We start from the raw sequence: 25,234 nt of genomic DNA, 5'->3' as shown, positions 1-25,234 counted from the left end.
CAGTGAGATGTGTTGCTTTCCCCTCTTTTAATCTCTGCCCCAGGACAGTACAGACTGGACAGGCCCAGGCACAGGCCTGAGGCAGTGGTGACAGCTGATCGTGCATGCCCTGCCCAGGCTGGTGCCTCCTGTGCTGCTCCAGCTCACCATGGCTCACAAGGAAGGCACTAGAACAGGATGGCCGTGTCTTTAAGAAAAATGGGGCCAGAGTGTGTAAGAAAATCCAATCTTTAATCAAACCCTCCCACCCCACACAGGTAGAAAAGCCAAGCCCTGCAGGACCATGGTGAGGAGATAGGGTCACCAATGACCACCTCAAAACAGGGCCCAGACTGACAACTGGTACAGTACAAGCAAGGGGCTGTAGACCAGAGAGCTGTAGAAGTCCTGTAATTCTTCCAGAAGTGGATGTGCTGAAGCCAGGGGTGGTGCTGCAACGTGCCAGACACTGCCAAGGCTCCACAGTGGCTGTTGCTGGGACATAGTGTGGCCACCAGCCTGGCCAGCACCACAGGCCATCATCTTCCACACTGTGTGGGCAAGGAACCCATCGGGACTGCTCAGCACAGGGAGTGGCACATCTCATCTCGGTAGGCATGGTACAGGCAGGGGAAGGGCTTGCCACCACAGGAGTCCTGGAACATGTCCCTTCTGGCCCTGCCCAGACTCTGGCAGCTGGCAGAGCAGCGCCCTCCTGCCAGCAGCTGCCACACCAGACCCTCCAGCCCATGCTCTTAGGTCGTTTTCCGTTTCTTGGCCGAGGGTCTCTCAAAGACATCCCGCACCCCCGCTGCCTTCTGCTTAAAGAACTTGGTGTTCTGTGCACTCTCCTGGCCCCAGGCAGAGTCAAAGGAGGTGGTGTCCTGGTCCACCAGGTGTGTGTACTTCGTCCGCCCCGAGCGCCCGAAGTTCTTGACCTGGGGAGCAGAGGAGCTTGTGAGCAGCTGTTCAGGGGGATGCAGGACCAGCTCCTCCCACCTGCCCACCCCCTGGCATCCGGGCTGGGCACCCTCTGCCAGCATGACACGCACCTGCATGACTTTGGGCAGGATGGTCTTGTTGAAGTGGTCCTCAAGGGTCGGAGCACTGAAGTCTCTCTTGTACACCTCTTCATCTTCATCCTGCAGGAGGACACACCTGCTTAGCCTAAAAGGTTCCAGCAATTCTTGGCAGCAGTGGGGGAAGCTGCCTGAAGGTCATATTGCTGCTCTGCCAGGGCTGCCACAGTACTTGCAGCCCTATTAACTCCTGCTGGAGTGGGAGATGTGAGCATTGTTCCCCAGGCTGCTTCTCCAGTGGCCTGTGCAGAGATGACTTGGGTCTGTCAGCCCGAACACCAGCACAGGGACAGCTCAGCAGCTTCAGCTCCATTTCAACTGTGAACTCCTAACCTGACATGCTCTGGTGAGGTTACTCTGGGTCAGCTTCAGCCCCATGCTGCCTCTGAAGGTTGGTTCTTGTCCCAGGGCACCCCCAGCCCCAGGGCACCGTGGGAGAGGGGAGGCTCCCCACAGGGAAAAGGTGGCCCTGTGGTCTCACATGTGCAGCCAGTGCAGCCAGGCCTGGCCCTAAGCACACTCACCATGAAGAAGGCGCCACGGTGGTAGTACTTCTGCAGGAATTTGTATTTGCCCTTCACTGCCTTGTTAGTGATGACCTTGCCATTGGCCCGGAGCTCAGCGCGGCGCTCTTCCTCTGTCAGGTTCCGCATACGCTCGATCTCTGCCTTCTCCTTCTCCATGCTGGGTGGGAGAGAAGCTCCTGAGACCCTGCGTCCCCACAGCATCTCCTGGGAGAGAGGCTGTCCCCAGCTGCCTCCTGAGAGCTTACACATTTACTGCTAGGGAGCAAAGGCACCCTGAGGGCAGGCAGGAGGAACTCTGGGCATTCAGTCCAGCTGGGACCTGCTGCCAAAGGGCAGCCTGAGGAAAAGGTGTTTTAACTGCCTGTGGGCTCTCAGCCTCTGGTCTAGCAGACAATACTTACGCTTCTCGTTCCTCGCGGTCTCGTTTGATACGCTTCAGCTCACGGACTTTCCAGGCCTCATACTCCTCCTCATCGTTCTCATCATCTGTATCGAGTGCATCCAGTGCTGCCAGTGAGCGCTTGTTCTCCTCCAGCTCCTTCTTTGCTTCCTCTTCTACAATCTGCAGTGAGGTCCAAGCTAAGCTTGCTGCAGTGACTGCCCCCTCCGGCCTCCAGCCCACCCCTCCGCACCTTAAGTGTGTACTTGCGCCGCTCCTCTGCCATCCTCTTTGCCTCCTGCTCCAGCTCCTTCTGCTTCAGAGCTTCTGCTTCTCTCTCCTGCACTGTGATCCGGTCCTTCCTAAGAGCAGAGCCATGACAGCCTTCAGCCCTCCCATGAGCCAGTGCAGTGGCTCAGCCTCTCGCTGGCTCCCATACTGCAGCTGCTTTCAGCCTTTGCCCTCTCCAAGGACGGGTCAAGTCCCGGGGCTCTCCCCTTTTTGGGGACTACCACGTCCTTTTGCCACCGTATGGCCTTGCCAAAGAGCTTTGGTCAGACTCTGCAGCTTGATGTCACAGCAACCCAATGTAATTGATATGGGGCTGTGGGAGCAGGGATTGTTCCTTGCTCCCTAGCTGTGCCCTGTCAGGCTGTGACCGTCCCATCCCACCCCAAAGAGGTGAATGGCTTCCTCACAGTGAGAAGAGACCATGGCACCAAGGTCTCCTTGGGCCCCAGCTTCTGACTACCACGATCCAGGGCCAGCCCATGCACTTCCATCACCTACTTGCGAATAAAGACCGGTTTGAGACGTGGCTCCATTTCATCTTCACTGTCCGTGTACTCCTCATACTCAGATTCTGACTCAGACTCTTCTCCAGACCGACCTTCATCTTCCAATTCCATCACTTCCATCTCCTCAGTTTTCCTCTCCTGTGCTCGCTGACGCATCATCCCTCGCCGACGCTCGATCTCCTAATGGGGACAAGCACAGAGCAGTCAGAGGCCAGCCCTGCTACCACTTCTCTCTCTCCTGTGAAACACATGTCACGTCTGGACTGTTGGCTTTGAGAAGATGCACCTGCCTCTCTGGATGTGGCGTGGCCTCCCCCAGCATCCTGTTCCATGCCAGAGGATGGTAACCCACCAGTTAAGTCATGGCTAGGTGTGACACTTGTCCAAATACATCAGACAGCCCACATATCCATGCAAAGGGCAGCTCCAGCCTGTGCCCTTACAGCTTTCCTAGGCCCATTATCTGGCTCTGCAAACACACCTCATCATCAATCTCTTCCTCTTCCTCTTCACTGGTGTCCTCTCGTTCCAGGCGCCAAGCTTCTCCCCCCTCCACTTCTGAATCGCTTTCTCCAACCACCTCAGGTTCCACAATTTTGCGGTGTCTTGCCAGCCTGCAAGAGACCCCAGTTAACACATGGCACTTGAGACATAGGGAGCTGCAGGAAAGGGACTGTTCACACATCACTTCTAGCAAGGCCACAGTAAGCACTGGGACTGCCAAACACAGCCACAACTGATATGTTCCCTCAGGAGGCCACAGTGGCTGGGTACTGGCAGCTCTTCCCTGTCCATGCTTCAAGGAAGAATGGAGTTCCCAATGAGAAGACTGTTAGTGGAAACAAAACCAACCACAGCTCCATGGGAGCAAACAGCACTCAGTGGTGTTTTTCTGCAGATGACAGAGATGGAAATATCACAGGCAGCAGCGGAGCACAGCCTGCGTGAGGGCAGGGGCAATGTGGTGGAGGCTCTTATCACCCTGTTCACATTTCATGAAACACCATTCCAGAGTACACTTCATGAGACACCATCCTTCCTCGCTACCCTGAGCCTCAGCACGCTGCACTAATTTCTATTTTGGTGCCTGTTTTTGATACCATCCACACAAACACACCTGGACATGGGCTGCATCTGGCTGGCTCCTGGCCGGAAAGCAGCCCCAGGCACAGTGCAGCATGGATATGAGAAGTCACAAACACTCCTGCACTGTCTGGACCATGTTCCCAGCTCCTGCCCTGTGCACTTTCTCCCTGCAGCAGAGCAGAGTGCCAGCCCCCCGCCCCAGACAGGCAAAGGGGGCTCAGCTCTTGCCTGACCCAGCGCTCACCGCTCCTCCACGTCCTCGGCGATGCGGTTCTGGAGACGCCGGAGCCGGGGGTCGTTGGCCAGTTCCTCCTCCTGTTCCTCGGGCTCGACCTCTTGCTCCTTCGCCTTCTTGATGAATTGGAACTCCTCATCCTCCTCCTCCGAGGACTCCATGGGCGCGTAGTCGGGCCGCTTGCCCGACACGTACCGCTTCACCTTCACCTTCTCCATGGACAGCTCGCCTGCGGGCGCCGGGCCGTCAACGGGGGTCTCGGCCCCGCGCCCCCGCCGCCCCAGCCCCGGCCCCGCGCCCATCCGGCCACCCCGCTGAGCCCCGGGCCCCCAGCTCACCCTTCTCGTTGCGGACGGGCACGGCGCCCGCCGTGGACTGGATCGGCGGCTGCTTCATGAGGGCGCTGGGGACCGACATGGTGGCGGCGGGCGGGGGCCGGGCCGGGCCGGGCCGAGCCGAACCGAGCGGAGCCGCTGACAACGGCGCCGCGAGCGCTCACCCGGAACCGGAACCTCTGCCGCTTCTTCCTCTGTCGCTTCCGCCGCGACCGGGACCATCCGGGGCCCGGAAGTGACGCTCGGCCGGGGCCGCTGCTCGGAGCCTTCTCCCGGGCCGGCGTTTCGGCCCGGCCCGGGGTGCGCGGGGTGTGTCGGGCCCGCGGCTGGGTGTCAGGGGGAGTCCCCGGTCCTTTCGCATCCGCCTTCGGCCGGGAGAGGTTCCGTTCCCTCCCGCACGACGCGGGTTTCCCCCCGAAGGGGCGTCAGGGCGAGGCACCGGCGGAGCGGCCATCGGTCGGCGGGGGCACCGGGCAGCGCCGCGATAGCGCTCTGCTGCTCGCCCGGGGGCGACTCGCCTGGCGCCTCCGGCCGTGTCTGAACGGCGCCGGGACTCTGCAGGCGCCGCCGTGCCTCTGTGCAGGGAGCGCTCCGTGCGGGGCTGGAGCTGAGCCGCTGCTGGAACACCGAGCGCTCAGAGTCACCCGCAACTCGCTGACCGGGGGAACGTCCCTCGGCAAATTCCTGTGCCGAACTGCCCCCCACAGCCGGGGAAAACCGCTGCTCGCTTTGGTGCACAGTGGGGCCAGGGGTCTGCGCTGTGCCCGCTGCCAGCGCGGCTGCTCGGGGCGGAGCGGGGCTCGGTGGCCGCGGCCGCCGCTGAAGCCGTGCAGCTCCTCCCTGCGGCGCGGCAGAGCCCGCCGTCCGCCCTTGCCCCCGACAGCCGGAGCCGGCCGTGGCCCCAGTGTCCCTGCTCTGCCCGCCGCCAGCCGGCTCCAGCAAGCCCCGGGCAGCAAGGACAGACAGCTCCTGCCCCGCCGCGGTCCCCCGGAGCCCCCGGCCTGGCCAGCGCCGGGAGGCGCGGCTGCTGCGGCGGGGCAGGACCTCCGCCGTGCTGCTCGGCAAGGCGGGGGCAGCTCCCGGGAGTCCTCGTGGCGTGGGTGTAGTAAAGTGTCTGGGGGGAAAGGCTGGGGCCACGGCTGCTTCTTGGGGATTTTCCATGAGCAGCCGGGTGCTGCCTGTGTCAGCAGGTCTCAGCTCCGAGGGCTGCGCGGTCCCACGGTGTCGGGGAGCGGCTGGTGCGGGATGTCCCTGGGCGCACATCCTGCCGCAGAAGATAATGGTTTCTCTTAAGTTGGTAAAACTGCGTCACAACCCGCTACTGCCACGTCTGCCACTTTCTGCCTGCCACCTTCTGCTGGCTTCTACGAACAAAGGAAGAGGAAACCCTCTTTTATCTTCCATGAAATCTGCTAGCTGGCTGGGAAATTTAGGAAGCAGGGGGGCAGAGCCATGCTTTAACAGTTCACTGGCAGTAGCAGAGCAGGTGCTCTCGTGCTTGTGTGGCAGAGGCCCTATGGGGTGAGGCCAGCTCTGGCAGCCAGGGAAGGCCAGGGCACATGTGCTTTTCCAGTTGGTGGGTCAGCAGTGGAGCACAATCCGTAGGAGAGTGCAGGGAAGTGGTTTTCTTTCGGTGTCCTTGGTCTGGGTTGGGAGATGTCCCTCTGGCAGCATCTCCTGCAGCCAGTCTAGGGGAGAACAGACCCAATTTTTTGCAGCAGTACCACCCTGTTCTGGTCCCAGAAGTGGCTGCAGAGGTCCCAAGGCCACCATGGAGGCTGGCTCTCTCCTACAGAGATGCCAGGGCTGGGCAGATCCAGGCATGGGGGCAGGTGGGCCCAGTCTCTTGCAGCACTGACTCAGTCCGTGCTCTAGTTCTGGGCAAGGGTGTCCCTGCAGTGCCCTCCATACAGACCTGTTTCTGCTGCAGGCAGAAATGATGCCCTGAAGCTGGTGGTTTGCCTGAGCAACTGAGGCATTGGTGCCTTTATAATCCTAGAGCACCTACAGCCTCTGCCAGGAACGAGCAAGAGTGGATCTGTCTGCTTGTTGGTGTGCTTCTGGCCTTTGCGCCCAGGTGACAGCCAGAGCACCCACTCTGTGTTTATATTGTTAATGTTGAGGCTTGTCACAATGTGTTCCCACCTGGTGACTCCTGTGCCACGTGGCAAGGAATAAGCTTTAACAGGACTTGGAGGAGCAGCTGGCCACAGATATGAGGAAGCTTGGGGATTGCACACAATGCAGATACTGTCCCATTCAGGTGAAGCTAAACTAAAGACCTGGGCAAACAGGGAAATGCCTTCAAGCCTGGCTCAGTTTTGTGGCTCCAGGTGCTGGAGGCCATGGCAGGAAGATGCCCTTCACTGTGAAGGCTTTTGCCCCATGTTCCCTTTCCCCAGTGCAGTGGCTGCTGACATGTTGGCCCTGCAGCACCTGGCAGTTGGCAGCTGGGCTGCAGCAGGGTGGGAGGCACTTAGTGGGGCTGACCCCCCATTCCTGGGCTGGTGTGAGGCCATGGAAGGCTGGCAGCTGTTCCATGAGTGAGCCTGGAGCATGGGCCAGTCTGCCCCTCAGTGCTGTGCCAGCCACACCTGCTGGTCTTTGGGCTGGGTTTGTGTGTCTGTGCTTGTGAGCAGCCCCTCCCCAGCCCACAAAGCCCATGGGCACATGGCATTCCTACTGCTGGGCTGCAGGTGGGCTCTCAGCCTGGTGTTCCGTGCCCGTGTGTGCGTGTGTCCCTGTGCGTGTCACTTGTGTGGAACGCCCCAAGTGCCACAGGCACCTTATGGACTTAGGCTGGGCAAGGCTATCCCTGCACCTGACCAGCAGGTGATGACAGGGTGCTGTCACAGGACAGGTGATGGAAGGGCATGTCCCGCAGCCCAGAGCGGGGGCAGAGCCACACTAGGCTGTGGATCAATACCTTGGCAGCATTAGGACTGCTGCTGACAAAGCCTAAGGCAGATAGTTACAGAACTCACCTTGAGCAGCTGCTGTTTGTGTCTGCAGCTGTATTGCAGGACAAGGTCAGGGTGTTTGGGCTGGGCCTGAGTCCCCGCATGTGGCCACAATGAGATGTTGTGTCTGGGAGTCAGAGATAAATAGAGCTGCTGGAGCCAGCTGGACCTTGTGGAGCACAAATCCTGCTTGTGCCACAGCAGTCTCAGCTCCTTGGGCACCAAAGGGCCTGCTGGTACTATCCAGTGTGGAGGGGAGGGGATGCACTGGAGAGACTCCAGGGAAAGACTGGAGAGAGACTCTAGACTGCAGCCTTAGCTTTGGGAGAGTGTGAGGATGTGTGCAGGGAGAAGGCTGGACAACACAACAGAGAGACTGTGGGCTCACCTCTGCTGGCATGGGGGGCAGAGCAGGCTGCTCTGTGCTTGGGTAAACCTTCTGGTGTTTGTTTGGTGCATCCAGAAGTTTCTGCCTGCTGTTGCTGCCTGTTACTTGGTTTTCTCTGCTAGTTTCTCTGTGTGGGCTCTCTGCCCTTTTCCTGCTGTTGCCCATTCATTAGCTGCTTTCACCTGCAATCCTGCAGGTCCCCCAGGCCATGGTCCCCAAGTCTGAGAGGAGGGTTTGTGATCCTGGCAGATGTGTGTCAGTCGCTGTTTCACCTCCTGGCTGCATCGTGGCTGGGGGCAGAGAAGGGAGCCCGGCAGCCCTGTGAGGTGAGTGGGGCACAGCAGCTGCTCAGGTCCATGCTGGGGGCCCTCTCTGCTCCTTCTGCAGCTGGGCCCGGGGCTGCTGGGGCAGCGGGTCTCCTCCCCGTCCTGGCATTGTGCCACCTGCAGCCAGGTGCTTCCCGAGCCAGGCGTTTTCTTTGGCAGGGCTGTGGGGTCAGCGCGGGTCCCAGGCCAGTGGTTTGCGTAAGAGCGTGGTGCTTCCTGCCTGCCTGCCTGCCCCGCAGCACCGCGATAAGCACGTGCTGACAAGGGCCCTTTGTCAGCTCCTCTCAGCACCGCGTGTCACAGGGCTGCACAGCAGCTCCTCACCTGCCTAGGCACGGCTGCCAGCGCCCAAAGGAGGCATCCAGAGATAAGGTTCACGGGTGGGGCAGGCAGCCCGCGTCCCATCCTCCCTCCCACCACCGCTCCGGACTCCAGCTCCGGACCTGCCCCTGTCCATGCATCCTCCATATAACCCCCTGGGGCACAGCTGGCTCCCTGTGTCCCCAAGGGCAGGCCTGGGCTTGCCAGCTACAGGAAAGACTCCTGAGCATGCTGCAGTGACACTGGGGTGAGTGCTGCCTGTCTGGTGGGTGCCTTCTCCCCCTGGTGGGACTGTGGCCCTGAAGGTGGGCCTGGGGCACCACAGCCCCTGGGGCTGGCTGCCAGGGTTGGCCCAGCCTGAATACCTGCGGCCAGGGTACTGCCCTGCAGAACTAACCCAGTTTAGCACAGCAACCTGCCCTGTGCTAGATTTTCTGGGCTGTTCTCAGCATCTCGGTTACCAAGGTGACTGTTTCCTGTGTGATTGCTAATGCTTCACGATCTCGATCATGGTATCTGAGTGACTTCCTTTTCTCTGTAAAGAGCACTAGGACCTGCTCCTGCCCCGGGCTGCCAGACTCATCGCAGGTGTGGAGGATTCAGGTCAGTTTGGGTTCAGGTCACTTTGGGTTCTGCTGCATTTGTGTTGCTAACGACATGGTCCCGTGCTCACCGTGGGTTGTTCTTTACAAATGACTGAAGCTGTGTTTCACTTCTCACCTTTTCTCCTTGGTGGAAGTCTCTCTCTTGAAACAGGGCTGATAGATTTTCCTTGTGTTATTTCTTACCAGACAGTTTCTCTGTCAGGCTGCTGCACACAGACCTGGGGTTGCAGCCCCACGAGATGGACCTCATGGGAAGCGCGATTCCCGCAGCCTGGTTGGGGAATTCTCTACTCCGGGGTCTGCCAGGGCTGGAACAGCCTAATCTGGCGGGGCTTCTGTCCTGCCAGCCCCGTGTCACAGCATAACGCACCACTTGCTGCACCAGGTGGGAGACTGGGCATCTTCTGCGTGCTCTTCACTGCAGGCACCCTTACACCCCCGGTCACTGCCGCGGGCCCGTGGCGGGGGCTCACGGCTCTCACGGCGCAGATCCGGGTTTCCTGCCTGGGCTGGCATAGGGTACCCCCCGGGTGGCAAGGACAGCCCCATGCTCGGCTGCAAGAAGCCACGCAGAGCTCCGGGCTGTGCCCGGTACTGGTGACGGGGAGCGGCCCCGAAACTGGCGGGCGGCGCGGAGGGGTTGTCGGGGGTCCGTGGCGGACCCGGCGATGCAGCACGGGACGGAGGGGCGGGCGGCGGTGACGGCATCCGGCGGCGCCCGGCAGAGCGGCGGCCGGGCCGGGCCGGGCCGTGCCGAGCCGAGGGAGCCGCGCGGGGCCGGTGGCTCGGCCGTCGGGGCGGGGCCGGGCGGCGCTGACAGCTGCGCGGCGTAAACAAGCGGCCCCGCCGGCCGCCCCGGCCGCCCCTGCCTGGGCCGGGCCCGGCTCCGGGGCGGGCGCTCCGGGCGCCCCGCGGCGTGACGCGGCGCCGCCGACAGACGGGCCCGGCTGCCGACGGGACGGAGCGGAGCGGGCAGGCCGTGCGGTAAGGACGCGGGACCGGCATCGGCCTGGGGTGGCTCGGCCGGCCGGCGACCGCGGTTTGACAGCTGGGGCGGCCCTGCCGGACGGGACCCGGGCGGCAGAGGGGCCGGGGCCGGGGCGAGCGGCGGGGCCGCAGCCGCTGGGCAGCCCCAGGCTTAGGGCTCTGCCGGCGGGGATGTGCGGGCCCGGCGGTCCCCGGGAGCGAGCGGGGAGCCGGGAGGTCGCGCTCGGAGCTGCGGCGGGGGCAGCCGGAGCCGCCTCTGCGGGAGACCGAGGGGCAGCCAGGCCGCGTCCCGCCCCGGCCCCAGCCCGGCCGCCTCCGTCCGGAGCTCCGCCGCTGGAGCCGCCCCATGCGTGCAGGCCCGGGGCCGCTGGGCTGCTCCTGTGCGGAGCTGGGTCCTTGGGCAGCGAGCGCCGGCCGGGCCGCGGTGCGGAGCCGGGAGCGCGGCTCCGGGCTGGGTGCGGCGGCCGGGCCGTCCCAGCACGCGGTGCTTCGCTGGCGACGGGTCCGGCGGGAAGGCGCCGCGGGATCCGGGCTGTGCCCCGGCGGCCAGACTGTCCCCATGTGCAGTGGTCACCGCCGAGGGGGACCAGCTGGGACCAGCGAGGCGAAATAGCCCGGCCTGGGGGCCAGGTATTGGCACGTACACTGGTGGACCGCGGCAGATAGTTTTCCATTGTGCCGTACTGTGCTGAGGGCCTTGACAGTCTGGCACCCGGGGCTCCCGTACAGCCTCCGGCGGTTGCTCGCGGCTCTGGGCGCTTTGTTGGGGCGGTCCGGCCCGGGGCTGGCCGAGGTGTGGTCGCTGATGGGGAAACGCGCTGTGCCAGGGTCGCTGCACTGTCTGTGCCGTAGCCTCTGGCGGGGTCTCCGGCGCTGCTCGGAGCTCTATCCTGTGGCAGTGCCACAGGCTGCCAGCTCGCTCTGGCTACTTCTGGACGGAGGGGGATGTGGCTCCTCTGGGCACTGCCGGCTCTCACTTTTCCAGCTGTTCCAGAAGCTTGACCAGATATTCCAGGGTCCCTCTGGAGCTCCGAGTGTGGAGCTCACCCTGGCACCATCACGTCATGGGCTCTCTTATGCTGAGTGGGTCATTCCCCCTGCTCTTTCCCTACAAGTTCTTACGTTTGCTGTTTCACAAAGTGTGAGCTGTTCCTGGGCATCCCTGGGCTCATGCTGGAGGTGACGGTGTGCCTCTTTTCCTGGTCCTAGTTCCACCGAGTTGCGGGGATGAGTCACACCGGTGTCACCATGTTGTGCACCAGAGGAAGGGCAGAGCTGGGCTGCTACTGGTGACAGGCAGCTCAGCGCTTGCTATGGCTGCCAGGCACTGCCTGGTCAATGGCTGTGGAAATGAGAGCCTGCAGGTTTGCTAGAAGTCAGGAGCTCCCCTTGACTTTTCTCCTTCCAATCTCATTTTGCTGGGATTCCTCGCACAGCACCTGAGGACATCTCCCTTGGGCTCCCCTTGGGACTGGAGAGGCAGGCCTCCCATTTCAGTTGCTCCCACCTCTGTACCCAGATAGTCCCATCCCAACTGGAGCAGGGGTAGTGGCAGCAGGAAGCACAGCAGTCTCTCTTGCCTTGCCTCTCCCCTCCTTTGGTGCCCTCCTCTCCTCCTGGTTGATTCTCTGTGTTTATAAGCAAACATTGGGTAATAGGCAAGGTAAACAGCACCTCCACGCAGGAGCAGACGTAGGCACACGGCCAAGCCAGGCGGCTCCCTGGCTGTCGGTGTGCCGTGCGGGGCAGCAGGCGCTGTGTGCCAGGCCCCCTTGCCCAGGGGCTGACCCACATCTCAGCGAGGTGCAGCCTGCCCTCCCGAGGTCTGAGGAACAGTGCCCTGGGCATGACCTCTGTCCTGTCTCTGCAGATCGTGCTTCTGTCCTGGATGGTTTGTTCCTGTGCTTCTGTGGGCTTGGCCCCATGTGGCCTTGGGCTGAGCTGGGACCAATAGGTCAGAGAGGCTGGTGTGCCTCAGAGTGCTGACGCTGGGAGGCTGCTGGACCTGCTTCTCCCAGGACCCTCCTGCTCCTGGGACCCTCCTGCTCCCCAGCTTGAGGAACCCCGATACTCTGATGGATCTGAGGCCCTGCTCGCTGCTGTTGCTCTGGACTCTGGTGGTTGCCCTCACTCTCCTGGACCAGGAAGTGCTGGCCCAGCATATTTACACCAACACCTGGGCTGTGCTCGTCCCTGCAGGGCTCCAGGAGGCTGACAGGCTGGCCAGGAAGCATGGATTCCTCAACCTAGGCCCGGTAAGTCTCCTGCTTCCCTCTACTCACTGAACTAGTGTTCTCTGACGTGGTCTGGGCAGGCACTGAGCTTAGTCCCAGAGCTGGCTTGGGGCCTGCTCTTTCTGACAGCAGGGCCACTGTGTTTGAGCCTGTTTGCTGTGGCCTTCCAGCATCTGCTGCCTTGACTCGATGGTGGCAATTACTTGTATGGAGCCAGGGTCTCCCCCTGTCACTGGGACCGCTGGTGACATGGTGTGGCACGCTGCCTGCTGGATGGGGAAGGAGGAAAAGCCCATCCTAGTGTGAGGAGCTGGACTGGAAGTGCTGTGTGATGATGGATGGGGAAGGCTTCCAGATTCCATTGCTGCTCCCCACAGCAAGCTGCCCAGTGCGGCATGGCCTTGGTTCAGCGGGACAGCAGCAGCGCCTCTGAGCTGTCCCCAGAGGGGTCTGACAACAGCTGTGTATTCTTACTCCTGAATTGTCCTTGACAGAAGGTGTGTCAGCAGGTCCCCCCAGCTCTCAGCTTTCCCTGCTGTCAGGCAGCGACCAGGCAGTGTGCGTGGCTGTGCTGGGAGTGAGCTGTTTCTCTGGGAAGGAAGTGCAGGGTGAAATCCCAGAGGAAATTGCACAACTGTGGCTGTGGTGTCAGGACCTCGCTGTGCGCAGCTGCTGGGAGCAGTGGGAGGGTGGCTGCTGCAGGAGCCAGCAGGACCTTGTCCTGCCACCCAGAAGGAGCCCTGCATGGGCACTGGGTACTCTGGGCCCTCTGGAACTTGCGTTATAGGAGTGAACTGTGGGGGTTGTGGCTAGACCCCAGTGAGGGCGTCTGTGCTGGGTGGGCCATGGCATTGCCTTAGGCAGCTGCTGTCAGTGTGGAAGTGGCTCAGAGCAGGTCTCAGGGGAAAGAACTTGTCAGGCCAAGGCAGCTGCCATGCATAGGGGACTGGGAGAGTGGCATGTCCCACCAGCCTGGATGTCTGATGAGACCCCTTGGAGTGGGGATGGGGGTGAAGTACCATCAGCTTGCTCCTGGCAGTGCTCCCCATCATGCTGTGGTGCCTGGTCCCAGGCCTGGCTGCTAGGGCCAAGGGACACTGCTTCTGTGGCTTCATTTCCACAGTGCAGGGCCTTGTACTTCAGTTGAGAGCCCAGGCCTGTCATGAGTTCCATCCCTGTGAGCCACGGAGGCTCTGTGCCAGCTCTGCCCTTGTCTTCTCCCGGCACCGTGGTTCTGCGCCTGGAGGCTGGCACCTCTTCCTGGCTCCCCATCCCCTCACAGCAGTGAGCCTGCCCTTGCAAGCAGAGCCCCACATGCTGCAGCAGCCCAGGCTGTAGAAGGAGCTTCTGGTCTGGGCATGTTTTCTCCCGTTCTGGAGCCTGTCCCACTGTCTGCGTTGCGGGACCAGGTTTGCTGGCCAGGGCTTTGCAGACGGGTCATGGCAGTCCAGTGGGAAGAGTGTGGCTGGAAAGAGCCTGGGGCTTTCCCTTGCAGGTTTCTGGACTGCTGCTCCTGGGGGTGTGTGCCACTGGGACAGGATATGCAGCCAGGCTGGGAGTGGGGGACTGGGTGCATCTGGCAGTGCCCCAGTAAGAGAGTCCCAGTGTCCTTCTCTGAGAGGATCCTGGCCTCAGCCTGGGCTCTGGACACTGTCCCCAAAGCTGTGCTGTCCTGGCATACCTGTGGCTATGCTGCTGCCTATGGAATAGGAGCCAGTGGCACCTTGGGCCGAGGGCCCGTGACTGGCTCTAGTGGCCTTGGGGAGGGCTTGAGGAGGGCACAGGGGACAGTGGGGGGTCGTGGGTCAGAGGTGGGGGCTGCATGTGGCAGCGAGGTGGGTTTGTAAGGGTTTGCACTGCTGGGATTGTGCAGAGAAGGGGGCACAGGCATTGCCCCCCACTGCTGGGATTGGGGTCACTGGGGAAGGACACTGATGGTGCCATCCCTGGGCTGTGCTGACAGGACAGTGCCATCCTGGGAGGGGGTGGTCCTGTCTCCCACACCACTGGGCTGCAGGTCCAGCATGTTGCTCCACTCCAGGGGCTGTGGTCGGGCATACAGGCAGCCTCCTAGCCTGGGGCTGGCCGGGGTAGTTGTGGGCTGTGGCCAGGGGTCAGGCAGCAGCACTGAACTGGCACCAGGGACACGTGGTGCTGGGGGGTGGCTTTGTCCTTGCTGAGGACAGGGACAGTGAAGATTAGGGTGGAAGTGTGTGGGCTGGCCAGCTCCTGGCTGCCACCACAGTGTCAGTGCAGACCTAATCCAGGTGGATGACCAGTCAGAGCTGCAATCTGTGTGCAGGAACAATCTGGGCTCTGTCCATACCCCTGGAGGGAGTGAGGGATGCTGAGGGAGAGCAACCTGCATTCCCCCACCAGCCCTGTGCAGAGGCTTTGTACCTTGACACCTCCTCAGGGGCTCTGAACTGACAGGCATCCTGGGGAACACAGTGTGCCAGAGGAACGGGTCCAGGGTTTGGGATGAAATGTGTACCTGGGAGAGCTGACTGCTGCCCTGGGCCTGAGGGTGCTCACCTGGGTGCACCTTGCTTGGCCCAGTCTGTTCAAATTGGCAGAACATCTGCAGAGCTCTAATAAGCTGGGGAGGTTTGTTAGCCCCAAACAGACTGTTTTGGGGCAACCTGAGATGGAGGAGGGTGAGATGTCTTCATGTTCCTACAGCCCTTGCAGCCCAGCCCCTCCAGCTCTAGCACAGCCTGGGCAGCTGGATCCTGCCTGTGGCTGCTGCCTGGGCTTTGTGGCTCACAGGGAGCTGCTCTGTGCGTGCTTGTTCCCTTCTCCCCAGTTAGGGCAGGCTGCTGGGCTGGGAGGCCCTGGGCAGCCAGGGTGTGGCCACTGTGTCTGTCAGCCCCAGGATGTGTGAGAGGGGACACGGAAATGACAGCACTGGAGACGGTTTGGGGTTTAAAAATAACCATCTGGGCGGCAGAATGGCCTCCTGGCCCCACCAGCTGTCCTGGATTCCCATCCTGCCCCAGATGGGCTGTGCTGGAGTCCCACTCTGGGCTGTCCCCACATGGGAGTGGAGCTGGGGTGAGGACAGCACGGCTGCTTGGCAGTGGGAGTTGGACCCCGCTGGGGTTGGATGCCTGCATGCCCCCTGCTCTGCCCCACTGAAACTGGCTGTGCCTCAGGTAGAGGCTGGCACTGGGTGGGTGTTCCAGTGGGGCACCTGGGGAGAAGGCAGCAGCCTGTCCAGAGGTGCAGAGGCTGGTGCAGACCCTGCCCTGGCTAGGACCACCTGGAGTGTGGGGCCTGGAGCCACTGGGACCTTCTTCCAGGAGGAGCTGGGTGGCACTGGGGGAGAAGCAGTGGGTTTGTCTCCTGGGTCTGGCGTCTCTCACAGGCTGACTCTGAGAGGCCTGTCCCTCTCTGCCACTGCTTGCCTGGGCCTTCCTGCTAGGGCAGCAGTTTTTTTGGACAATGTTAGACTTGCTGCCATGTGGGGACCTGCAGGAGGGTGAGGTGCACAGCAGTTGCATTTCTGCTACTCCAGGGTCTTCCCAGCTGCCTTGTCCCCAGCTGCCACAGCTTCCCACAGGTGGTCCTGCCCAGAGTACCGGACATAATACCAACCACTCTGGAGTGGGGGCCCAGCCCGTGCATGGCAGCCCTGGAGCTCAGATAGCACACATGGGGTGTAGAGGATCAGGGAGACCAGGCTGTCAGAGCTGTCCCATGAGCAGCATTTCTCTGTTGCAGATCTTTGGTGACTATTACCACTTTCGGCACCGTGGCGTGGCCAAGCGTTCCCTGTCGCCCCACCAGCCCTGGCACAGCCGCCTGGCCAGGGAGCCCCAGGTACGAGCCAGCAGGGCCTGACTTTGATCCCGGCACTTCACAAAGGCACGTGAGGCAGTGCTGGGCACAGGACAGGGCTGAGCTGCCTTAACCATTCCTTGGCAGAGGGGGGTGGGAGCCCACCCCATGTCTGGCAAGGGCAGGGGGTTGGTGGAGCCAGTGTCAGTGGCCTGTGGGTTATTGCAAGGCCAGGGCCCAGGAGAGCCTCTGTCCCCAGGAGAGCTCTGTGTACTTGTATGCAGGACAAGGTGCAGGGCAATAAACAGATCCCCAAGCAGTGGTGTGTGGGGGCTGCTGTTCCCTACCCTCTGGCTTCAGCCCAGGCCCTGGAAGGCGTGTGGTGTGGCGTGGCGTGGCAGCTCTTGGCAGCCTGTTTCTCAGCAGAGCTTGGCGCTCTGACCGTCCCGCTCCACTGGAGCACAGCCTTTGCAGGGCACAGCCAGGAGGGGGGCCTGGAGGGGCAGACTGGGGCTGGCAGTAGCTCTGACAGCCCCAGTACTCTGCCAGGCCAGAGCTGACTCAGCTTCCTGGGAAGAGCCCCTCCAGGCAGGCTGAGGGCTGGGGTCATGAGGGGTCGGCAGGGGATCCCACACCTTCTCTGCCCTCAGGTGCAGTGGCTGGAGCAGCAGGTGGCAAAGCGCAGGACCAAGCGGGACGTGTTCATGGAGCCCACGGACCCTAAGTTCCCGCAGCAGTGGTACCTGGTGAGTGTCGGGTGAGAAGGGGGCCTGTGCTCATGATTGTGGCTGCGAGCTTGGGGACACAGGTGTGGCAACCTAGGAACTGCTGTCAGGCAGCAGCTGCTGCCAGACTGGCAGGAAGGAGGAGGAGGAGAAGGGGGAAAGCCTGAGGCAGCCGCCCAGTGCTGCGTTATGGGAACACCCCAGGGAGGAGGCTCTGCTCACAGAGCTGTGGCTCCTGCCTGGAATGCTGGGAGGGCGGGCAGGGGACCCAGGGCTGGACTAGGAGGTACAGCCTTTTGCCTAGCCCAGGAATGGGTCCCTGCTTCTGCCTGCTTCCTGGAGCTTGGGCACAAGCCTGATCTGTGCAAAGGGTGCCTTGTCTGTGAGACTCAAGCATAGGCTGGGGCTCAATCTTGCTTTCAGAGCAGCCCTTCTCAGCTAGTTGTGCCCAGCCTTGTGTTCAGGTCCCTGGGGTTCCTTGTCACAACCTACAGAAGAGCAGGGTGAGAAACTGTGGTGGTTTTGGGCCCATCACAGTGGCTATGTCTGGGTGCATCTCCTAGTGCCAAGGCTTCTCTTGGCAGTACAACACAAACCAGCGGGACCTGAACGTGCGTCAGGCCTGGGAACAGGGATACACGGGCAAGGGCATTGTGGTGTCCATCCTGGATGACGGCATTGAGAAGAACCACCCTGACCTGGAGGCCAACTATGTGAGTTTGGGTGATGGTGTGGGGTGGAGTGCCATGGGCGCTGGTCTGGGCAGCTGTGTCCATGCAGGGCAACCCCAGAGCTATGAGGTACAGGGCTGGTGCCCACCATGGTGGGACATGGAGACGGGATTGGAGCCTGCCCACCCTGCTCAGCAGCTCAGCCTCATGCCATGGAGTAAGGACAGTGGGGCTTGGTGGCTGAGGTAGACAGTCTCCAAGTGTCCAATTTGTCTTCCAGGACCCAGGGGCAAGTTTTGATGTCAATGACCAGGACCCGGACCCGCAGCCCCGCTATACGCAGATGAATGACAACAGGTGAGGCAGGAGGGAGGGGTGAAGACACAGAGCATAAGTGTGGCAGGGACTTGGTGCAGTGCCACCCCACATGGGCCACTGGGAGCTGTGAGGCTGGTGGCATACTTCTGCCCCATGGGGAACCCTTCACCTCCCTTTTTGGCGTGAGCAGCATCCTTTTTCTGCTCAGAGCCAGTGTGAGCTGTTCAGTGTCCTGGCTCTGGAGCAGGAGGGTAGATGGAGGAGCCTTCACTGGCTATCTGGTCCGAGGGGACAGGCTGCAGCCCGGGTGGGAGCACCCCTGTGCTCCTCACACCCTATTTGAGCATGCTTCGTCCTACTTTGGTTGCAGACATGGCACACGCTGTGCTGGGGAAGTGGCTGCTGTGGCAAACAATGGCATCTGTGGAGTTGGCGTGGCATACAACGCCAGGATCGGAGGTGGGTGCTGCCCTGCGCCAGCTCCTGGGGGTGCTGATTGGCTGCAGCAGCAGCTGAGCTGGGGGCCGTGGCCCTGCTGGCTGCAGCAGCTGTGACAGCCCGTGGCACAGGTGGCAGCAGGGCTTGGGGGTTCTCACTGGTGGCACCGTGGCCGCTCTGCCCCGGCCGGTTGCTGGTGACATTTGCTCTCTGGCCTAGGAGTGCGCATGCTGGATGGGGAGGTGACCGATGCTGTGGAGGCCCATTCCCTGGGTCTCAACCCCAACCACATCCACATCTACAGTGCCAGCTGGGGCCCTGAGGACGACGGCAAGACTGTGGATGGCCCGGCCCGGCTGGCAGAGGAGGCTTTCTTCCGTGGGGTCAGCCAGGTGAGAAGGAGGGTTTGCTGGGGGAGCACTGGCCTTACTCCTGCCCTCCTCCCGGGTCTCCCTTCCCTCTGCCTGCCCTGGGTGTTACCCTGGCCCTCCCAGGATGAGCCATCTTCCAGCCCATCTCTAGGATCAAGCTCTGTTAGTTTTTCTTGTTCTTCCTGTGTGATGGCTCTGAGTCAGGACTCCTCCCGTGTGGTGTTATCTCTGTGAGGGCTCCTGTGTGAGATGCTCTCTCCCTGCTCTCCCAAGCCCTCTCCTGGTTCTTTTCTGGTTTTGTGCCAGGTGCTCACCCTTGCTTCCTCCGCCCGTCATCCTCCACTGTCCCTTTGTGCTGTCGGTGTTGCCCAGCTGGGGAGCTGTCATGTTCTGCCAGGATTCCTTACAGACAGATGCATGTGGTGCCATAATGACTCTTTCACGTCCTCTGCGAGGGTAGCTGCCACATTTGGGTGCCAAGACATGGCCAGGACTGTGTTGTGGGCTCCCACAGCTCTGCCAGGCACTGCAATCCCCCACAGACAGAGTCAGGCCAGGTGACTTCTGAGCAGAAAAAGACTTGGGCTCCTGGAAGCCTCACATTGTCTGGGCCTCCTGCTGCCTGGTGTGTCACACTGGGACAGCCCTGGAGTCTCTGCCGAGGTGCTGGGCACCCTCCATGGGCACAGTGGTGGTGAGGGCGCCCAGGTTGGTGGGCTGTGACTGGGGTGTCATGCTGTCCCCCGTGTCCCAGCTGTATTTGCTCTGTCTGTTCGATTCAGGCTGGCACCACCCACTTGTCCCCAGCTCCAGCCTGGGGTTTCCTGTGTGTGGCACTGTTGGTGCTTGCCCTCACCCTGCCTCTGTTGCCAGGGCCGAGGCGGGCTGGGCTCCATCTTCGTCTGGGCATCTGGGAATGGGGGCCGCGAGCATGACAGCTGCAACTGTGACGGATACACCAACAGCATCTACACGCTGTCCATCAGCAGCACCACCCAGTACGGCAACGTGCCCTGGTACAGTGAGGCCTGCTCCTCCACCCTCGCCACCACCTACAGCAGCGGCAACCAGAATGAGAAGCAGATTGTGAGTGGGGGCTGCTGCTGTCCGCAGGCCAGGGGCTCAGGGGGTGGGATGTGCCTGCAGCATTTCCTGCCCTGGCCCTCCTCCTCGCAGGTGACGACTGACCTCAGACAGAAGTGCACTGAGCTGCACACGGGGACGTCAGCCTCAGCACCCCTGGCTGCCGGCATCATCGCCCTCGCCCTGGAAGCCAAGTAAGGGATGGATGGGGGTGGCTGTGCCAGCCCCATGCAGCAGTGGCACCTGGACGTGGGCCTGCCTGGGGCCAGCAGGAGCTAGCACTGACCCGAGCTCCGTGTCTCCCTGTAGCAAGAACCTGACGTGGCGGGACATGCAGCACCTGGTGGTGCAGACCTCGAAGCCAGCTCACCTGAATGCCAATGATTGGGTCACCAACGGCGTTGGCCGCAAAGGTACCGGGGTGCTGGGATAGGAGCGGTGTCTCCCTGTCCCACATGTACCACTGGCCTTGGGGTGCTGAGGCACAGTGCCCTGGCAGCGCTGTGGGATGAAGGAGGCAGGAGGGCCCAGTGAGCATGCAGCATGGCCAGGCAAACATCCCTCCCTGGGTACCCCCAGGAGTGGTGCTGACCCCCTCTTTGTCCACAGTCAGCCACTCGTATGGCTACGGCCTGCTGGATGCTGGGGCCATGGTGAGCCTGGCCAAGAACTGGACCACGGTGGGACCTCAGAGGAAGTGTGTCATTGACATCCTTGCAGAACCCAGGTATGGGCTGGTGAGCCCAGGAGAGGATCACTCAGCGTCTGTTCTGCACAGGAGCTTGAGAGCCTCTGGGCCCAGAGCAGAGAGTGGGGAGAATCTCGGGGACTGAACTGATGCTGAGACCCTTGGAGCATCCTGCTGCAAGAGCCTGGGGAGAGCTGGGAAAGGCACCTCCAGCCATCCTGCTCTGGTGTCACTGATGAGCCTCCCTGCTGTGGGGCTGGGCCAGTCAGTGTGGGCAGACTGGGGTGCTGCGGTTGGGGTGCAGCCAGCACGAGTCATCCTGGACAGAGGGGCTTTTCAGGGGGCAGACAGAAGCTCCTTTGACTCCTGCTTGGCTGCTGCTGCCACAGTGCAGCATGTGCAGTCTTGTCTGTGGACAGGGCACTCCCTCAGGGCTCCTGGGTGGGGAGATCATGTTGCTGTGCATGAAGGGAGCTAGGGCTGGGCCCTGACCCCCCTGGGGAGCCAGCCCTGTGTGGATACAGCAGGCACATCCTGTGCTGGCATCGTGGGGGGAGCGGCCACAGGCCAGCAGCAGGATGGGGATGGCTCTGCCCATCCCATCCCTGGCTGGGCCATGCAGGGTGTAGCTGGCCTGCGGTGTGTGTGAATAAAGGGCCTATTCAGGGCTCCTGTGCAGCAGCGCCTGGGAAGGCAGCACTGGGCAGCACAGTTCCCGCCCCTCGTGGCCAGGAGCTGGGGCACCCCTTCTGCCTGCCTGCACCCGTCTGGGAATGGTACAGTGGTGGTGCCACTCTGACCCACTGTGGATTTGATTCCCGCTCTAGCTGTCCTGGTGCCCAGTCCCCAGGACAGCTGCAGAGCCCCACAGCAAGGAATGGGGACTGTGGTCTGTCCCCCTGGTCTGGGACTGGCCTCACACTTGCCTGTCCTTGGCAGGGACATTGGGAAGCGTCTCGAGGTACGGCGGAAGGTGGATGCCTGCCTGGGGAAAGCCAACTACATCAGCCGGCTGGAGCACGCGCAGGCCAGGCTGACGCTGTCCTACAACCGCCGGGGGGACCTGGCCATCCACCTGGTCAGCCCCATGGGCACCCGCTCCACCCTGCTGGCTGCCAGGTACGTGCTGGGCTCTGGCGTGCCCCAGGCTGGCCCCTGGTGAGTCTGGGATGTGTTGACAGCCACATCTTGCCTTTGTTGCTCAGGCCCCATGACTTCTCAGCCGATGGCTTCAATGACTGGGCCTTCATGACAACACACTCGTGGGATGAGGATCCCTCGGGGGAGTGGGTGCTGGAGATTGAGAACACCAGTGATGCCAAGAACTATGGTAGGGGTGTGCTTCCCTGTCCACTGCCTCTGTCCAAGTCTGGGTCGTGAGCTGTGTAGTCACCCAGTTTCCCCCCCTGCCCCTGCTCCTGAGCTGAGGGGCCAGTAACATCTTGGATGTTTTGGGTGATGTGGCTGGGGAGAGGCTGGACTCGGACATGTGGGATGGTGCTGCAGCCCCTCTGGTGCAGTCCAGGCGGAAGGAGACCCCATGCCAGCCCCCCTGACCCCCTGTCCCTTGGGAGTCCTGTGCAGGGTCATGGCCCCACAAGAGACACTCTCCCAGGTGGTGGGCACAACCCTGCTGTGCCCTGGCAGCCAGGATGGGGGACCAGCGTGAGCCCCCTCCCTGTGCCTGTCGTGGGCACAAGTGGTCTTGTGGGCACCTCTGTGGTCCTCACCGTGCGTTGTTGCAGGCACGCTTACCAAGTTCACGCTCGTGCTGTATGGGACGGCCACCGAGTCCCCCAGCCTCTCCAACCAGCTGGAGAGCAGTGGCTGCAAGACCCTGACCCCCAGCCAGACCTGTGTGGGTGAGTGTGGGGACAACAGGGGGGGAAATGCAGGTGCAGGAGCCCCCGGCCCAGCTGACCCTGCCTGTCCCACAGTCTGCGAGGAGGGGTACTACCTGCACCAGAAGAGCTGCCTGAAGCGCTGCCCTCCTGGCTTCGCACCTGGCATCCAGAGCACGCACTACAACCTGGAGAACAGCGTGGAGCCCATTGCACCCCACCTCTGCCTGCCCTGCCACCCCTCCTGTGCCACCTGTGCGGGACCTGGCCCCAACCAGTGCCTCACCTGTCCTGCGCACTCACACTTCAGCAGCCTGGACTTCTCCTGCTCCCACCAGACACAGAGCAGCCGTGCATCCCCTGCCCTGGCAGACGGCGAAGGACCAGCTGAGGCCCCCCCTCCGGTCAACTTGCCTGTCCTCATTGCCAGCCTCAGCTGCATCCTCATTGTCATCATCTTTGTCACCATCTTCTTGGTGCTGCAAGCACGCTCGGGCTTCAGCCTGCGGGGTGTGAAGGTGTATGCCCTGGACAGCGGGATCATCTCTTACAAGGGGCTCCCCTCCGACATCTGGCAGGAGGAGGGTCCCTCTGAGTCGGACGGTGAGGATTATGAGGCCCACAGCGAGAGGACTGCCTTCATCAGAGACCAAAGTGCCCTTTGATGAGCCCTCCTGCCCCTCCCTCCTCACTGCCCAGCACCGCAGGCCTGGGGCAGGTGAGGCTGAGGGGCCCTGGACTCTGCCCCTGTCCCCTTCCTGCACTGCAGCAGCCTGGGGCTCCCACCCACTGGCACCATCCCTCAGCCCTAGTCTGGGTGGCCAGGCATGGTCTTGCAGGCACCATCCCCAGCACAGCACCGTCCCAGTCTTGCACCATCTCTCCTGGCCCTGCGTCCATCCTGTGCCCTGTGCCGGGGCGTTTGGTGGCAGTGGGGCCCGATGCTTCCTGGCCCTGCACTGGCAGCAGTGTCTCCCATGCTGGGTATATGGCTGCTGCTTGGGATCTTGTGAGTTCTCCAGGATGGGCAGCGTGTGAAATCCCTGGGTTGCCGTGGCTCAAGGTGGTCTGGCTGTGGCAGGGCTGAGCCCAGCCTGCGTCACAGCATCCCCCTGCCCCTCCCACCCTCAGCCCGTGCGGAGCTGCGTCCCAGGCTCAGTTCATTGTGTCCCAGCTCCCTGCCGCCTCCCCTGGGCCTGTCTGCTTCCACCCGTGCCCTTCGACAGCAATAATGGCCAGGCCTCAGCTGCTGCTGTCCACTGCCTGCCCATCCCACTGCCGCTGCCTGCAGCGGGTAGGAGCCCTGGCACCGGGGAGCATCAGGCTGGGCACCGCCTGACCCTGTGCCCATGGCACAGCCCACAGCCTGGGCAGGGACCCCTCGCACAGTCCCTGCTTTGGGGGGCTACCTTGGGCCCCTTGTGTTCCGTCCCCGGGGAGGGCTGTAGGTGCTGCTGGCTGGGACTGTCAGGTAGCGCCAGTGCCAGCACTGCCCCAGCTCTGCCTGCGTCCTGCCTGTGCTGGGCAGTGCCCAGCATTCCTGCAGCCCTAGCCCCCCAACGTGCCTTGCCCCCACTTGGTGACAATCTGTTCTGCTCCCCGCTGGAGCCCTTCCCCTTGCTGCCCCTTCCCCGTGGGCTGGGGGCCAGTGCCACGCGCCCCTTTGCCGTCCGCCGCCGCACACCGGGGCCAGCCGTGGATGGAGCCGCTGGCCAGGGGCCACAGGACTATTTTTCTATAACAACTTTTTGGTGCACAGTAATTTTTTCTTGTAATTTAATCAGCCAGGAGCTGCCTCCTGAGCCTGTTTTTAATTTAATGGATGTGGATATAACGCTAGAGAGACTGAGTTATTAAATGTTCAGAACTATGCAAACCAGCTGCGCTGCCTGTGCTCTGTGTGCCGTGGGTGCCCAGCTGGGGCAGTGGCCTGGCCGTGGAGACTGTGGGCCTCAGGGGCACCCAGATCTGCTCTGCAGGTGCTCTGCAGGTGCTCTGCAGGTGGGCTGGAGCCCTGCCCAGACCTTCCCCCAGGGTCAGGGACTGCCCTTCCCTGGCTGTGGGCAGGAGATGTGGTGGGGACAGGCAGGGGATGTCCCTCACCTGAGCGAGGGGAAACAGCTGCTTATGGGGACGTGCATCGAGGGCAGTTAATTCAGAAACGGGCTACATGGGGATGGATGTGTGTGCGCGTGTAAAAAGCCTGGGGACTTAGCACCCCTTTCCCACAGCACGAGATTCACTCCCTTCACCACAGCCTGGGCCCTGGCTGCAGCCCGTGTCTAGCACCATCCTGGTGCAGGAGTGGCCTGGCTGGACCTGAGACCCACTCGTGCTGTGGCCAAGCTGCCGACACAGCCCACCCCAGCCTCACCGAGCCCCACAAAAGAGCCTCTTGTGGCTGCGCTCCATCACAGAGGCAGCTCCTCTCTGCGGAGTCGCTCGGCCTCGCTGTGCCTGGGCCGCAGCGGCTTCCTGTGGTCAGGAGCGAGGTCCCCGTGGCAGGCACAGACTGCAGCGCGCTCACCCGGCTCTTCCTCTTCTCCGAGGCGGGGCTGGGGCCGGGCAGCAGTCTGCCTTCCAGAGAGAGCCATTGCCCTTGCGGTCAGACCAGAACCGCCCAGCCCTGAGCAGCCGCCCAGGAGCAGCCTGGCCAGGCGGGGAGGGAGCCACGCTGCCGGGGAGTGGTGGTGGGAGAAGCGGTACGGTGTCAGCCCTTCCTTGGGGCTGCTCCAGGATGTGGCCACCCCACATTGCTCCGCTATAGGAAGGCGAGTCAGCAAAGCTCCCGGCTGACACGCTTTTCCCCTGACTTCCTCTAAAAGTGGAATCGGCCCGGCAGTGTCCTGCAGGTGACATTGAAACTCCTCTGGCGCCGGAGCCTCCCTGGCAGTCACAGGGGAGCGCTCAGGACCAAACAGCCAGGCGGTGGCTAGGCTGAGCTGAGTGGAGCTGACCTGGGCCGTGCCACTGGGCAGTGGCAGTGGTGGTGGCAGCTGCCAGGGCTGGGCAGTGCTGCCGTGGCACCAGGGAAGCCCTTTGAAGGGAAGGTGCCCAGTGTAGTCCTGGCTCTGTGGATGC

General features: G+C 62.2%; 2 protein-coding genes across 4 annotated transcripts; one reads left to right on the top strand and one right to left on the bottom strand.

Annotated features, from left to right (window-relative positions):
- Window positions 1-210: 210 nt before the first annotated feature.
- Window positions 211-4,564, bottom strand: MFAP1 (microfibril associated protein 1). Its single transcript, XM_066558710.1, has 9 exons — window positions 4,421-4,564; window positions 4,092-4,311; window positions 3,243-3,375; window positions 2,754-2,941; window positions 2,218-2,326; window positions 1,987-2,147; window positions 1,583-1,742; window positions 1,032-1,121; window positions 211-917 (listed from the first exon to the last, which is right to left on the bottom strand). Exons 1-9 carry the CDS (start codon window positions 4,497-4,499, stop codon window positions 735-737), a joined length of 1,323 nt encoding a protein of 440 aa, XP_066414807.1. The 5' UTR covers window positions 4,500-4,564; the 3' UTR covers window positions 211-734.
- A 4,144-nt stretch (window positions 4,565-8,708) lies between these two features.
- Window positions 8,709-24,032, top strand: FURIN (furin, paired basic amino acid cleaving enzyme). Of its 3 annotated transcripts, none has more exons than XM_066558841.1 (16): window positions 8,709-9,015; window positions 11,875-12,259; window positions 15,962-16,060; window positions 16,669-16,764; window positions 17,328-17,456; window positions 17,695-17,771; window positions 18,103-18,191; window positions 18,390-18,562; window positions 19,415-19,627; window positions 19,718-19,818; window positions 19,934-20,037; window positions 20,234-20,351; window positions 21,252-21,431; window positions 21,518-21,642; window positions 22,058-22,174; window positions 22,250-24,032. In XM_066558841.1, exons 2-16 carry the CDS (start codon window positions 12,080-12,082, stop codon window positions 22,816-22,818), a joined length of 2,370 nt encoding a protein of 789 aa, XP_066414938.1. In that variant the 5' UTR covers window positions 8,709-9,015; window positions 11,875-12,079; the 3' UTR covers window positions 22,819-24,032. The 3 variants fall into 3 exon arrangements, with proteins under 3 accessions (XP_066414938.1, XP_066414937.1, XP_066414936.1); XM_066558840.1 differs by lacking the exon at window positions 8,709-9,015 and adding an exon at window positions 9,882-10,001; XM_066558839.1 differs by lacking the exon at window positions 8,709-9,015 and having other exon boundaries at window positions 10,876-12,259.
- The last annotated feature ends 1,202 nt before the right edge of the window (window positions 24,033-25,234 follow it).

Source organism: Molothrus aeneus, chromosome 13, assembly GCF_037042795.1.
Source record: "Molothrus aeneus isolate 106 chromosome 13, BPBGC_Maene_1.0, whole genome shotgun sequence".
Lineage (NCBI taxonomy): Eukaryota > Metazoa > Chordata > Aves > Passeriformes > Icteridae > Molothrus > Molothrus aeneus.
Note: the sequence above shows the minus strand (reverse complement) of the source record. Positions and strands in the feature narration are given on the sequence as shown.